Below are 13,261 nucleotides of genomic sequence, written 5' to 3'. Positions count from 1 at the left end.
ACACCAAAGTGAGCATGCCAAATCCAAAGACTATGGTCAATGATTGCTTCAAGGATCATCGTCGGGTGGGTACCCTTATACCCACTGGTGAATTGGCCTCTCCACGCTGCAGGACAATTCTTCCACTCCCAGTGCATACAATCAATACTCTCTAACATTCCAGGAAAGCCGTGCACCGTATCGTGCATCCGCAGCAGGTCCTGGCAGTCTTGGGCATTCGGCTTGCGCAAATATGTGGCGCCGAAGGCGTCAATAACGCCCGCACAAAAATTTACCACACTCCCGGTCAGTTGTATCCCCAACGTGAAGATACTCGTCGAACATGTCCGCCGTAGTGTCGTATGCCAACTGACGAAGCGCAACCGTGCACTTCGTCAGCGGGGATGGACCCTTTTTGTGGGCCGCATCTTCCCGCCACTTGAAGTATTCGTCGCGCGCCTCCAACGCGTGAACAATGTGGAGAAACAGCTCTCGCCGCATCCTAACCCGTCGGCGAAAAACCGGCGCACCCCACCGGGGATGTTCAGCGAAATAGTCCTCGAACAGACGTTGATGAGCTAGGACGGACGGATGTCCGTCGGCGGATGGGCCTCGGGACCTGCTCTTGGGCCTGCTGTTCGGCTTGCTCTTGCTCATGTATTGCACGAATACCGGCGAGAATCTGGTTCCCGAAAGCAAACATTGCGCGTTCCATAGACCGACCAATATCTTCCCCGGGAAACATTTTGGAAAAGTGAGTGAAAGAGATATTGCAATGGAGAGAGAGTTGAGAGAGATGTGTGAGAGTTGTGTGAAAAATGAGTAAAATTAAGGTATATTTATAGAATTGAAAAAGAAAAAAAATAAAAAATAAAAAACGCGTTGATAGGGCCAACGCGTGATCGGGCGCGCCTCTGCAATGGGCGCCCGATCTCACGCATCGATCGGGCGTGACCGAAGCCTGCAATGGATGCCCGACCACGCCCGAGCCCGATCTCAGCCGATCGGGCGCGCGATCGGGCATCCATTGTGGATGCTCTTACTCTCTAAATTTGTATATTCACGTATGAGTTCTTTTCCACTTTTTTTGGATATTTTTTAATGTAAAAACTCTTGATTCGTAAGAGTATTTTAGTTTTTCTATTTTTTAAGAGTATTTTAGTTTTTATGTATATTGGCTTATCCAATGGGATCACCTACAACTTTCCCCACATCACCCTCTACTCCACACCTCACAAATAAAAAATATGATGGTGGAGCTCATTGCTTATGTTTGTGAGGGGTGGTGTAGAGGTGCCCACGGTTCAGGAACCGACGGTTACGGTTCGGAACCGCCAGTTTCGATTTTGGAAATTGTTGAACCGGAACCGAACCATGAGGGTGTTTCGCGGTTACAGTTTCGGTTTCGGTTCCGAACCGGCGGTTTTTCACGGTTCCAAACCGTAGTTTTTTTTTTGCGGTTTTTTGCATTTCCGGCTTGATTTCACGGTTTTCTGGCAGTTTTTTTGCGGTTTCGGTTTGAAACCGACGGTTCTGGCACGGTTTCGGTTCGAAATTTTTTGAACCCGAACCGAACCACAGTTTAAAAATTTTCACGGTTTCGGTTCGGGTAAATTTTCACGGTTTCGGTTCAGAACCGTAACCGCCGGTTCAGTAAACCTTGGACAGGTCTAGGGTGGTGTAGGAAAAATTGTAGGTGATCTCAACTGCTTATATTGACATTTTATCTAGAATTCACAGTCCACTCGTCTCTCAGTCATTTATATCAAAAAGTCAACAACCTCAAAACAAATAAAAGAAAAAAAACTCATTTTTATATAATATAAAGATGATCAATTTCTTTTGTATTTATAATTATTTTGACATAGACTATCACTTTTAATAATTAAACACAAAGTAAACACTGCTTCATTGTCGTATTAAAAGTGATGCTGGGTTGAGTAGTTGCTGGTATTCGGTCAAACGTAGATAGTGGTATCTATAATCTTCTCTAAATAAGAGCCAAATGGAAACAATGTACGGTACTAAATTCCAGTGACTTTTTAAATCTTGAAATTAGAGTTTCCGCGTTACAATTATTTCACATTTGTTAATTCAAATCCCCCACGTCCTCTGCGCTATTCCTCCCAATTAGATTCAGCTGCGTTTCTGAAGGTCGGTTGCTTTTCTCTTTCTTGATCTGCTGCTTCTCTCTCCACGAAAAGTAGTTTAGGAGCTGGAAATCTTAGTTGCTTAGTATAATTATTTTTGGGGGGTTTTGATTTTGTGTAGATCTCCGATCTAATTTCCTTCAGCTCGAATTTTTCATGCTAAAGGTGGGACCTTTTTTTGTCCCAAGTCAATGCCACATTCACATTTTATAGAATTAGGAGTACTAGTTTTCTTTAGAGCTTTTTGATAAATCTTTTAGCCTTGGATTAGTATATACTTTGTGAGTTTAGCTCAGACTTTGCTTGTCCTGTGGTTTTTCTTTTTTTATCAATCTGTTAATTTTTATTAAAAAAAATTAAAAATTGGAGGGTATATGTTCAACCCTTGACTCTGTTAATCTATAGAGAGATTATCCATACCAAAGTGACTGCGTTTTTGAATTGGTTATAATTAATAAATTTGCTATTCCTGCAGATCTTCGAAGAAACATTGAAATTTGATATTTCTTGAAGTCCTTGTTGCAGGTATGCTGTTTCTTTTAAGGGCGTTCACTTGGGTGATAGATGACAATACATATAAATATGATTGAGTATTTGAATGATTAAATGATCAAATTGTAATAGATTAGCCTATATCATCTAAAGTAAACACCTCCTGAGGTGTGACAAATCAATGAGTTGTATTCAATGCTATTTGCTAATTTTAATAGTCCATGTGGAACTGTTTCCTTTTCTGTTTACAATGAATGTGATTCTTATTTGTCCTTTTCATCTTCCTTGTGCTTCATTTGTTTAGTTCTAAAACTCATCTCTATTTTTGCTCATCGACAGCTGATCTCACAATTCAATCTGCCTGTAAATAAAATCAGGCAGGCTAATCCTTACCTGTTTGGCACGTCGAGGTCCAATGTCATTCCGAAGTATAGCACGTGATATAAGAGACAGTTTTGGGAGTTTATCACGGAGGAGTTTTGATGTGAGGCTTTCTGGTCATCATAGAGGTAAATCACATGGTTCTTTGCATGACTTGGATGACCAGCCTATGGTAGTTCAGAATTGTCCTTGGGCTAATCTTCCTCCCGAGCTACTCTACGATGTGATTAGAAGGTTGGAGGAGAGCGAGAGTACCTGGCCTGGCCGAAAACATGTGGTTGCATGCGCCGCTGTTTGCCGATCATGGAGGAGCATGTGCAAGGAAATTGTTCAAATTCCCGAGTTGTCTGGGAAGCTTACTTTCCCAGTTTCACTAAAGCAGGTAACTTGCGTTCGTCCATGCTTTTTGGGGCTCCTTTTGCTGAGTGAATTTGTTTTTAGTGATATGCAAATAGTAAATCCATTTTCTCCTGTGTACAGCCAGGGTCTCGGGATGGACCCATCCAATGCTTTATCAAGAGGGACAAATCTAATTTAACTTACCACCTGTTTTTATGCCTTAGCCCTGGTGAGTGTCTTCCGGATATCAGTTCATTGCCTCAGCAGACTCAGTTCTTTTTATTTGGATGAATGATTAATTTATTATTAATAACTGTATTATTACTTTATTTTCATTTCCCAACCGATGAGCCAATTTTGTCAGTTGGTTTAGTTGATTGTGAAAATTTACTGGTTTTGTATAAGCTAATACCATTCCATGTTTCGAGTTGAAACAATATCTCCAGATGCTTTCTTACTCATCATGTGTCCTTATTGTGGTAATTGCTTCTTGCCGTTTAGCATAGTCATAACTTCATTTGAAGGTAGCAAATCCCTGTAAAGCTGATAGACTGAGATGCAAGTGATATTGATTTGATATCTTATTCTTTCCAATCTTAAATTTAATGTCCTTCATTTATAGTACAATTTAATATCCCTTGTATTTCTACTTTTGTGGCAATGCTGATGTGCTTGTGGTATCTGCAGCTTTGCTAGTTGAGAATGGGAAGTTCCTTCTCTCTGCAAAACGAACTCGTAGGACTACTTGCACTGAGTATGTTATCTCAATGGATGCAGACATCATCTCAAGATCGAGTAGCACATATATTGGAAAAGTCAGGTAGAATTCAGCAATTTTCACATTCAGCATTCAATGCATTTTTGGATTAGATTTCTTCTTTTTGATTGACTTCACAATTCAGATTGGCTCCTTTCATGTTAGTATATTACTACACCACTGTGATCATATTATGTTTTGCATTATTCAAAACTTAACCAATGAAACAAATTTCCTTAATTTGTCTCAATACTAATGTTATTTTGACAACTTAATTAAATAATTACATCAGCTATTTTGATCATTATTGTATAAACTAGGCCATGGTTTTTGGTCCTCCTAGAATGTTACTTTGTTCAGTTGTGTTCTAATGTGTAGCTGCTCCCGTCTTGCCGAAAATAGAAGGAAAAAGAAAATCTATGTTACTGATAAAAAAAAAGCTTTACTGGTTTTTGCAGATCAAATTTTCTTGGGACCAAGTTCATAATATTCGACACACAACCTCCACATAATTGCTCGCACATAGCACCACCGGGGAGAACCAGCCGCAGGTTCTACTCCAAGAAAGTTTCTCCGAAAGTGCCAACTGGGAGCTACAGCATATCCCAAATTTCATATGAACTAAACGTGCTCGGGACACGGGGTCCACGGAGGATGAACTGCATTATGCACTCAATACCCGCCTCATCCATAGAACCTGGTGGGGTGGTGCCCGGGCATCCAGAACTTCTTTCGAGGCCTCTAGGAGACTCATTTGGCAGCATTTCTTTCTCCAAGGCTCTTGACATTTCGACTGAATTTAGTAGCGCAAGATTTTCTGACATTGCTGGGATATCGAATTCAGACGATGACAGCAAACCGAGGCCCTTGGTTCTAAAGAACAAGTCTCCGAGGTGGCACGAACAGCTACGGTGCTGGTGCCTGAATTTCCGGGGGAGGGTGACTGTTGCGTCCGTGAAGAATTTTCAGCTGGTTGCGGCCACACAAGCGTTGCCTAGCGCTCCAGCTACTTCTCGGCCAGCGCAATCGGACCAGGATAAAATCATTCTTCAGTTTGGGAAGGTTGGGAAAGATTTATTCACCATGGACTATAGGTACCCACTCTCTGCCTTCCAGGCATTTGCTATTTGCTTGAGCAGCTTTGATACCAAATTGGCTTGTGAATAGAGACAAGATACCCATGAGTTGCTGTTAAAAAAGTACTCCCTCCGTCCCATTGAAGATGACTCACTTTCCTTTTTGGTTTGTCCCAATCAAGATGACCCATTACTTAAAATGGAAACACCTTTATCTCTACTTTATTCTCTCTTTCTTACTTTACTCTCTCCTCTTAACACACAAAATATAACTGCATAAAATCCCGTGCCGCCCAAGAAAGGGGTCATCTTCCTTGGGACGGAGGACGGAGGGAGTAGTTGTATGCATTTAGTTCAACAGTTGCACTATATTTTTCATTTTTCATTGAAAAAGGATATTGTTGTATTTTTCCTTTTTCTTTAATATCCCACAAATGTCAATATTTTATTAGTATGTAACTCAAAACTAAACATAGTAATTAATGGATTATAGACGTATCTTGTAAACTGCCGTGCCTTCTTAACATTGGATTTTGCTTACTAAATTCTCTTGTGGTAGCTAAAATTCAACTCGCAAATACTAATATCTTGATTCAGATTAGGATCCGAATTCCATTAATAATTTCATATATAAGTCTCAAATAATTTAGCAATACAATACTTGAACTGAATATCAACTTTATTTCTGTATCAATTCAATCTGCAACCAATTTAGCCTATTTAATTTACCATCCCAAAATCTAATTTATTTCAATTATGCTGAATATAGAAAATCAATTCAGCCCAATAAGTATAGCCCAATAATAATTTATACTACTACGAACCAAAACCCAAATAAATAATTAAAGCAAGCCCAAATATTAAAACAACGAAACCGACCTCCCTGTAATTTCCACCCCAAATCCGGCGAGCAGCGCCGCCGTCGTGATAGCAGCAATACCACTTGAATTCCATTCGACGTGATAGCTGTTAACTCTGTGAAGGTGACAATTTGAGCTATGTGCATGTTTTTGTTTGTAGTGAATTTATTTACTGGATTAGAGGATTGAACTTGTTGGAAATTGAAAGCACCTATGCTGCTGTCTATTGTGACCTATGAGATGTGTCGACAATTGTAACTTTGCTAGTATGCCAGCATTAAAAGTTGAGATTAAAGGCAAATTGAAGCTTGTTTTGTTAGTTTGTTTTTGTTATAGTTCGGAGAAAAATACGATCAACGATAGTCGACAGTAAATCAGAATTTATTTTCCTTTTTCTTTGCAGGTATGCTGCTTCTTTCTCTTATACTTTTGCTATTTGTTCTTATTCATGTCTACTTGATTTTATTTTCTCTATGAAGATATACAGCTCCATAGTATCATTATAAATCCTAAATCACGATTGTTTTATTCAGGTTTTTTTATGACAGAATGATGTAGAATGGGGAATGAGATTATGGCTGATATGTTGAAAGCTAAGCGGTGGGAATCTTTAGAATTTCCACTGCATAGCTTTCAATTCATCAAATGAAATGTGAATTATTTCCATATTAGATTTTCAAAGTTGGAATTTAGTCATAGACACTGAACCTGTTATGATTCATTTTCCCACATTTATTGTTATTGACTAACTCATTGAAGCGTGCACGAATTCTCTTATTTTCTTTGAAGCAGAAAATGGCCCCCAGATGGAAAGGCAAAACAGGTGAAGCAAAAGAGCCAATGTCTGTTATAGTCTCAAAGCTTCAAACCTCTCTGATCGAATCTAATGCTCAAGGACTGCTTTCAGGGTGTGTGGTGCTTCTGGAAGCTCTCCCAGAACAAACTGAACTACTATACCGTGCTTGTATTGGTCGTCCTCTTATAACCGCAGAGAAGGATAAGCAGTGGCACCAACTAAGTTTCGAAGAAGCTCTGTACTTATGCTCTGTCTTGAAATGCATCAAGGTTGCTGGTGAAAATAAGAGTGTGAAAAGCGATGAAGAGCTGTGGCATTACATGGTGGCCAAGAGAGTCAGTTTCCCTGTTATGTTTAAAGCGTATTCTCATCTTCGCAGGAAGAACTGGGTGGTGAGAGCAGGGTCGCAATACGGTGTCGACTATGTTGCCTACCGTTACCATCCAGCCTTCGTGCACTCTGAATACGCAGTCCTTGCCTTGCCTGATGATGACGATGGTGATGGTGAAAATTCCCGGTTGAAGGTGTGGTCTGATTTTCACTGCACACTTCGACTTTGTGGCAGTGTTGCAAAAACCATGTTGGTTCTTCACATCAGCAGAAACGGTGAAGACGCTACCGTCTCTCTTTCGGGTTTGGAGCATTATTCTGTGGAGGAGAGGATTGTGACAAGGTGGAATCCTGAGGTAAGTCGTGACACTAATTGAGTATGATGTAAATTATCCATTTCAAGCATAATGTATGTAGATAAATTGTGCGACGATGTGATTGTTTACATCAGCGCTCCTGCTGATCCAATTACGGTTAGATATTTTTCGATTGCGAAATGAAGGTTTTATTCAAAGAAAGAAACTACATATAAAACAATCAATTAACATTTTTTAATATACTAAAATTAAACTAAAACAAAGAAGTTAAACTTACTCTCAAACGAATGTGACGTTCATATAAGCTAATACTCAGTAGGATGTGGTTGAATTATGATTAATAAAATTATGGAAGAAGATTAGCTTTTGTAGACCGATTAAAATAAATAAAAAATACTACTAAGTACTCCCTCTGTCTCAGATAATTCGTCCCAGATTTTCATTTCGGTCCGTCCCACTCCCACATAATATCCCATTTCACTTTTACCATTTTTGGCAGTGAATCTCATATTCCACTAACTCATTCTTACTCGCATTTTATTATAAAACTAATATATATTCCATTAACTTTTTCAACTCACTTTTCATTACAATTCTTAAAATCCGTGTCCGGTCAAAGTGACCCGAATTATCCGGGACGAAGGGAGTACTCAGTATGATTATTTATGGAGTAAAAAATTACTCCCTCCGTCCCAGATAATTCGTCTCACTTTGACTGGGCACAGACCGGACACGAGTTTTAAGAAATGTAATGAAATGTGGGTTGAAAAAGTTAGTGAAATGTGGTTAGTTTTATTTTATAGTAATAAAATGTGAGTATGAATGAATTAGTGGAATATGAGGTCAACTACTGAAAATGGTAAAAAATGAAATGGGACGAATAGAAATAGAAAAATGAGACAAATAGGAGTAGTAATTTTTTCCTTATTTATACAGTCCCTGATATATTAAAATTTAAAAGTATAGAAACACTATTAAAATTGATTCGATGATATTTTTACAACCTAGTGGTAGTAAAAAAATTGATATTAAGACGACGTCAGACGCTGAAGCGCTCATTGTTTGTTTCAGCAAAAACTTCGGAATTCCATAACTAATCATTGAATTTGACGGATTCTTTCCCGCAAAAATTCTGATTTCAGCAACTAATCTTTTCATTTGGCGGATGAGAATGCAATTTAGGGCTGGAAGGGTAAGTATCTCTAAGATTTTCACCTCAGCTTCGTTCCATACTCACAAATCTTCACGCTCTGCTCCTGCATCCACTTGTTGGTTCATTAAAGTGGTATCCACCTTATGCATTCACCTCTCCAACTCGCTCAATTTTCTCCAAACTGATTATTTCCGCCAGAACTTGAATCCCCTTGTAGCTTTTGGCGTGGTCCATCGCATCGATACTAGATTGAATAACCCGCGTTTAGCTTTTGAATTCTTTCGTCACTCACGCCAAAATTTGGAGTTGATTCACTTAGAATCCACTTTTGATTTTCTGTTAAGGTCGCTATGCGAGAAGGGTCTATACGATTCAGCTAAAATGGTGTATGAAATTATGAAATTTGATGGCTTTTGGCCCAATACCTCACTTCTTGATACATTAGTTTCTGCAGTAGCTAAGGCGGGTATGTTTAGGGTAGCAGAAGAAATTTTGATTGCAGAAGCTGAATTCTGCGTTGAGAAAGAGAAAAGAGTTAGTTCTTTTGTGTATAATAATTATCTGAGCATTCTAGTGCATGAAAATCGCATAAATGAGGCTGTTGTATTTTTCAGAGGGCATATATTAAGGTTAAGAAGCTTTGATCCTGATACGTGTAGCTTTAACATAGTGGTGCGAGGACTGTGTCGCGCTAGTAAAGTTGAGAAGGCTTTTGAGCTCTTTGATGTTATGAGGGATTTTGATTGTTATCCGGATCTTGTTACGTATAACACACTTATTAATGGGTTATGTAGCGTTGGTAGAGTAGATAGAGCAGAGGAGTTACTAGAAGAAGTCGAACTGCAATCTGGATTTTCCCCAAATGTTGTGACTTACACAACACTCATCTCTGGATACTGTAAATTGGGTAAGTTGGATAGAGCTGTGACTATTTTCGATAGGATGATTAATAGTGGGGTCAGACCAAATTTGTTTACTTTTAATACTATTATTAATGGTTATGGAAAAAAGGGTGAGTTGGCTTCAGCGATTAAGATGTATGAGAGGATGGTAAATGGTCGTTTTCCACCTGATGTTATCACCTTCACCTCTCTCATTGATGGTTGTTGCCGCCTTGGAGACTTGGCTCAAGGTGTGAGATTCTGGGATGACATGAACGATAGGAAGGTGCCTCCTAACATTTTTACCTTTTCAATTTTAATTAGTGCCCTATGCAAAGTGAATAGACTAAATGAGGCACGAGGTTTGCTTAATCAGTTGAAGAAGAGGGAAGACATTGTCCCAGAGCCATTTGTTTACAACCCTGTTATTGATGGTTATTGTAAAGTGGGAAATGTAGATGAAGCAAATGTGGTTGCTGAAGAAATGGAGGCAAAAGGATGTATCCATGACAAGATGACTTTCACCATTCTCATTTTGGGGCACTGTATGAAAGGGAGAGTGTTTGAAGGTATTCGATTGTATGAAAAGATGGTGTCAGTGGGGTGTGTACCCGATAATATCACTGTAAGGTCTTTGATATCTTGCCTAAGAAAGGCAGGGATGGCACGAGAAGCCAATGAAATAGAGTTCAAGGCATTAAATAATGTTCACTCAGGTTTATTGTTTGAAACTACTGCTGCAGTTTGGAAAGTGAAAGCGCCAATGACTAAACCTGTTTAGTCAGAGGGTTATGTTGCTGCCTCAATCTGTCATTGAACATTTTATGAGGCACTTGAGCCCAGAAATGTGTGGGCCAACTATAGGTAATTGCTTCTATTGTCTCTAGTTTCCTTTCTCTTTTTGTTTTCATCCTTGTCTGTATTTGATGCTTTGTCATTCTTACTTATTCATTGTTTAGTTAGACCAGAGTAAGTCTAATAGCCAAACACCTTTTTTGCAGATAAGTCAAGAAGAAAGTAATGTAACTACTCTATTCCCCTCGTGTGCAAGAATTAATGCATATAAACATGACTAAAGTATTCTATCACCAGCATACAGGTAATTTTTTAAAAGGAGTAGGATTAGAAGAAATTGGAATGAATTTTACATCATCAAATTTTCTAGGGGTTTTGGTTTTCCAGTGTATTTTGTGTGTGTAATTTCTCTGATTATTTGCTCATATTTTTCACTTTTATGGAAATAACCAGCACATCTAAAGTATGACAAAGGACATATTAATAGTTTATATTCTAGAAACAGTAGTAAGAAAGTTGTGTATCCGTGATGTTCTCTTGGGAATTTAAATTTCATGAATATAGGACTCATATTTGGAGAGGAATTATTTTGTTCAGTAGACCTTTCCTTGGGGGTTATGGGCGAGTTTAAAAGTGGTACGTTTGTAGGTTCAAAGTTTAGTACTTTAGTTTATTCGTCATTGATACTGATGGTAATCAGATTTTGGTTGCTGAATGCCAGTTTTGTGTTTACACCTTTCAATGAATGTGAAGTCCACTAACCTTTAGAACAAAATAATTTGTTAACAGGCCATTTATTGTTTCAGTTTATGGTAGTTCAGTGTAGTTTTGATTCATGTTGTTTTGTATTCCTTCCTTTTCTCTGCAGTTGACATGATTTGTTGAATTGATGATGTTATCTAGGTTCCGTTCGTTTAGGCAGCTTCTGTTCTCCATCGCAGGTGAGAAGTGTTTTGAGGTTCTCTTCAGTTTTTGCTCAGTTTTTATTCTGCCTGCAAGTGTTTTTTTTCAACCCCAATCATCCTGTTTTAGTCATTGTACTCAGATAACAAATGCTACATGCCTCTAATTCTGTCGTGTTTTCAGTATCCAGATTTTATATCATGCCTCTGTTGGTGTTTGGCCATTGCATCTGCACCTGATGAGATGGTTATAGTCAGGGAAAACTATTGTCTAGTTTCTTGAGGCTACAGGTGTGATACTTTATCAAATTCTTCCTCTTTTATTTTTCTCTCTTATCTTAGCCTACCTGTGATTAGTTCCTTCTACAATATTGTGCATGGCTAGATCCCTCTCACGATGGCTAAAACCTGGAAACTAGCATGTTTTATTTTTCCTTATTCATATCTACATTTAGATTTTGCAAGTTGTTCAGTGTTTCATTACTAATTTCTGGAGTAAAATGCTAAATTCTGCAGGACTTTTTAATTCTGTGTTAATGTCTAAAAGATTCAACATGTTGCAACTGAAACTGCATGTCACATGACGAGTATCCGGCATTTTGACCGTATGGGGTTGCCTATTAGACAACGTCTTTTTAGCAAGACGATTAGAGTCATATAGGAAATAAATTGACATGCTTGCCTTTTAATTTTGATGGTCTCCTTAAAATTATTTTGTCTAATTCTAGTACTACTAAAAATAAGAATGTCATGTTTCACAACCTGGCACTCTCCCTACATCATACGGTTCGGGTTTTGTAATAAAAAAACTTTGAAAGTTCATAGTATCATCATAATTGAAAAAGTTGTCATAGAATGAGGAAATATTAAAGATTATTTTTTCAGCAAATTTACTGTATTTCTGCTATTTCCTACAGTAGCTTCTGTGGTTGTATTTATGAAGTCTGGAAGTTTATTTGCAGTGCATATATGCATTCAATTTAGGGTTATTCTACCACACTGACTTTTTAGCTTGAACTTAAAAATAAATTGGTCAGATTTACCACAAGTTTGGGCAAACTTTAAACTTAATATGATGGAATGGAATGGAATGAAGATAGGAATGGAATGTCAATTTTCTTGGATTTTCTTTGCATTTTCATCCATTCACTCATTCATTTTATCACACCAAGCAAATGAATAGAATGGAAGTAGGAATCACATTCCATTCTTCCATTCCATTCCATCACCAAGAAGCCCTTAATGTTTCAATTCTAACAAGTTGTGTGAATTTCCCACGAGTCTTTCCGGTCATAGTTTAATTAGACGAGGCATATTTAATCCTAGGTGAATTTATGTGGCAATAAGAGGTGGCATAAGTTAGCAATGTTGATAAAATTTACTCTGTACGGAGTAGTACAAATTTTTTTATTTTCCCAAAATAATCAAATCATTTCTTTTGTTATTTTGTTGCAGAGATGTTCATCCTGGAGAAACTCATGGAAAATTCACACAATCTGTTAAGTTCTTGATTTGAAGACCAAGTTTAGTGTTTGCGGAAAGTGTCATATTTGGCCAAAGTTAGTGGTATTTTTTTTATCAATAACCCCATAATTTATACGTATCTCCGTTATTTAATTCATAGCCCCAATTCACAATTTTAGAGCAATATAAAGAGAGTTTCTGTTGGTTTGGTGTTCAGTCCTTTTTTTATGTCTTTTTCATGAAGACATTAGTTTATGTAGCCGGAAATTTTGACTTGTGCTATAAACAACGGAAATAAGTATATTTGTAGTAATATTTTTTAAGTTTAGGTTAAAAGGCCACCATATGGTGGAAATTCGATCTACTATAATTTATGGATAGTCCTTTAATTTACTGAGAAACATGCCTGATAACTTATTTTATTTTAATTCTAATGTCTGTGGTGTTGCCGGGGGGGTGGGGTTTTAAGAGCACTCCCAATGGAGTTCCCTTATTTCTCCCTTATTTCTCCCTAACTCCTGCCACATCAGCGCCACATCAGCATCACATTTTATCCCCAGTTTTTAGCCAACCCCTACAATGGTTTCTC

The 13,261-nt window shown here is 38.1% G+C and overlaps 3 protein-coding genes across 17 annotated transcripts; all 3 read left to right on the top strand.

Moving 5' to 3' along the window:
* Positions 1 to 1,930: 1,930 nt before the first annotated feature.
* LOC125193784 (tubby-like F-box protein 8) lies at positions 1,931 to 5,681 on the top strand. Of its 5 annotated transcripts, none has more exons than XM_089069850.1 (6): positions 1,931 to 1,995; positions 2,605 to 2,654; positions 2,961 to 3,384; positions 3,483 to 3,570; positions 4,029 to 4,161; positions 4,557 to 5,681. In XM_089069850.1, the coding sequence occupies exons 3-6, from the start codon at positions 3,037 to 3,039 to the stop codon at positions 5,263 to 5,265; spliced, it is 1,278 nt and encodes a 425-aa protein (XP_088925976.1). In that variant the 5' UTR covers positions 1,931 to 1,995; positions 2,605 to 2,654; positions 2,961 to 3,036; the 3' UTR covers positions 5,266 to 5,681. The 5 variants fall into 5 exon arrangements, with proteins under 5 accessions (XP_088925976.1, XP_047947614.1, XP_047947612.1 ...); XM_048091657.2 differs by lacking the exon at positions 1,931 to 1,995 and adding an exon at positions 2,002 to 2,133 and having other exon boundaries at positions 2,999 to 3,384; XM_048091655.2 differs by lacking the exon at positions 1,931 to 1,995 and adding an exon at positions 2,002 to 2,133.
* A 120-nt stretch (positions 5,682 to 5,801) lies between these two features.
* On the top strand, positions 5,802 to 7,657 carry LOC125193786 (tRNA-splicing endonuclease subunit Sen2-2-like). 7 transcript variants are annotated; one of them, XM_089069853.1, is made up of 4 exons: positions 5,802 to 6,157; positions 6,371 to 6,437; positions 6,827 to 6,857; positions 6,942 to 7,657. In XM_089069853.1, exons 3-4 carry the CDS (start codon positions 6,830 to 6,832, stop codon positions 7,535 to 7,537), a joined length of 624 nt encoding a protein of 207 aa, XP_088925979.1. In that variant the 5' UTR covers positions 5,802 to 6,157; positions 6,371 to 6,437; positions 6,827 to 6,829; the 3' UTR covers positions 7,538 to 7,657. The 7 variants fall into 7 exon arrangements, with proteins under 7 accessions (XP_088925979.1, XP_047947622.1, XP_047947625.1 ...); XM_048091665.2 differs by having other exon boundaries at positions 6,355 to 6,437; XM_048091668.2 differs by lacking the exon at positions 6,371 to 6,437.
* A 118-nt stretch (positions 7,658 to 7,775) lies between these two features.
* Positions 7,776 to 13,036, top strand: LOC125192416 (uncharacterized). 5 transcript variants are annotated; one of them, XM_048089978.2, is made up of 6 exons: positions 7,776 to 9,797; positions 9,888 to 10,375; positions 10,513 to 10,610; positions 11,210 to 11,247; positions 11,393 to 11,499; positions 12,664 to 13,036. In XM_048089978.2, the coding sequence occupies exons 1-2, from the start codon at positions 8,643 to 8,645 to the stop codon at positions 10,290 to 10,292; spliced, it is 1,560 nt and encodes a 519-aa protein (XP_047945935.1). In that variant the 5' UTR covers positions 7,776 to 8,642; the 3' UTR covers positions 10,293 to 10,375; positions 10,513 to 10,610; positions 11,210 to 11,247; positions 11,393 to 11,499; positions 12,664 to 13,036. The 5 variants fall into 5 exon arrangements, with proteins under 5 accessions (XP_047945935.1, XP_047945931.1, XP_047945929.1 ...); XM_048089974.2 differs by having other exon boundaries at positions 7,776 to 10,375; positions 11,400 to 11,499; XM_048089972.2 differs by having other exon boundaries at positions 7,776 to 10,375.
* The last annotated feature ends 225 nt before the right edge of the window (positions 13,037 to 13,261 follow it).

The sequence above is a fragment of the Salvia hispanica genome, chromosome 4 (genome assembly GCF_029641045.1).
Source record: "Salvia hispanica isolate PSC_SH4W2 chromosome 4, Shi_PSC_v1, whole genome shotgun sequence".
NCBI lineage: Eukaryota > Viridiplantae > Streptophyta > Magnoliopsida > Lamiales > Lamiaceae > Salvia > Salvia hispanica.
The sequence above is the reverse complement of the archived record's forward strand: the minus strand, read 5'-3'. Positions and strand labels throughout refer to the sequence as shown.

Bases quoted from the DNA above. Each gene is read 5' to 3' on its own strand.
- LOC125193784 (XM_089069850.1), top strand. From the start codon at position 3,037: ATGTCATTCCGAAGTATAGCACGTGATATAAGAGACAGTTTTGGGAGT. The intron at 3,385-3,482 runs GTAACTTGCGTT...TCCTGTGTACAG, and splicing joins TCCCAGTTTCACTAAAGCAG to CCAGGGTCTCGGGATGGACC. The intron at 4,162-4,556 runs GTAGAATTCAGC...TGGTTTTTGCAG, and splicing joins ACATATATTGGAAAAGTCAG to ATCAAATTTTCTTGGGACCA.
- LOC125193786 (XM_048091661.2), top strand. From the start codon at position 6,830: ATGGCCCCCAGATGGAAAGGCAAAACAGGTGAAGCAAAAGAGCCAATG.
- LOC125192416 (XM_048089974.2), top strand. From the start codon at position 8,643: ATGAGAATGCAATTTAGGGCTGGAAGGGTAAGTATCTCTAAGATTTTC.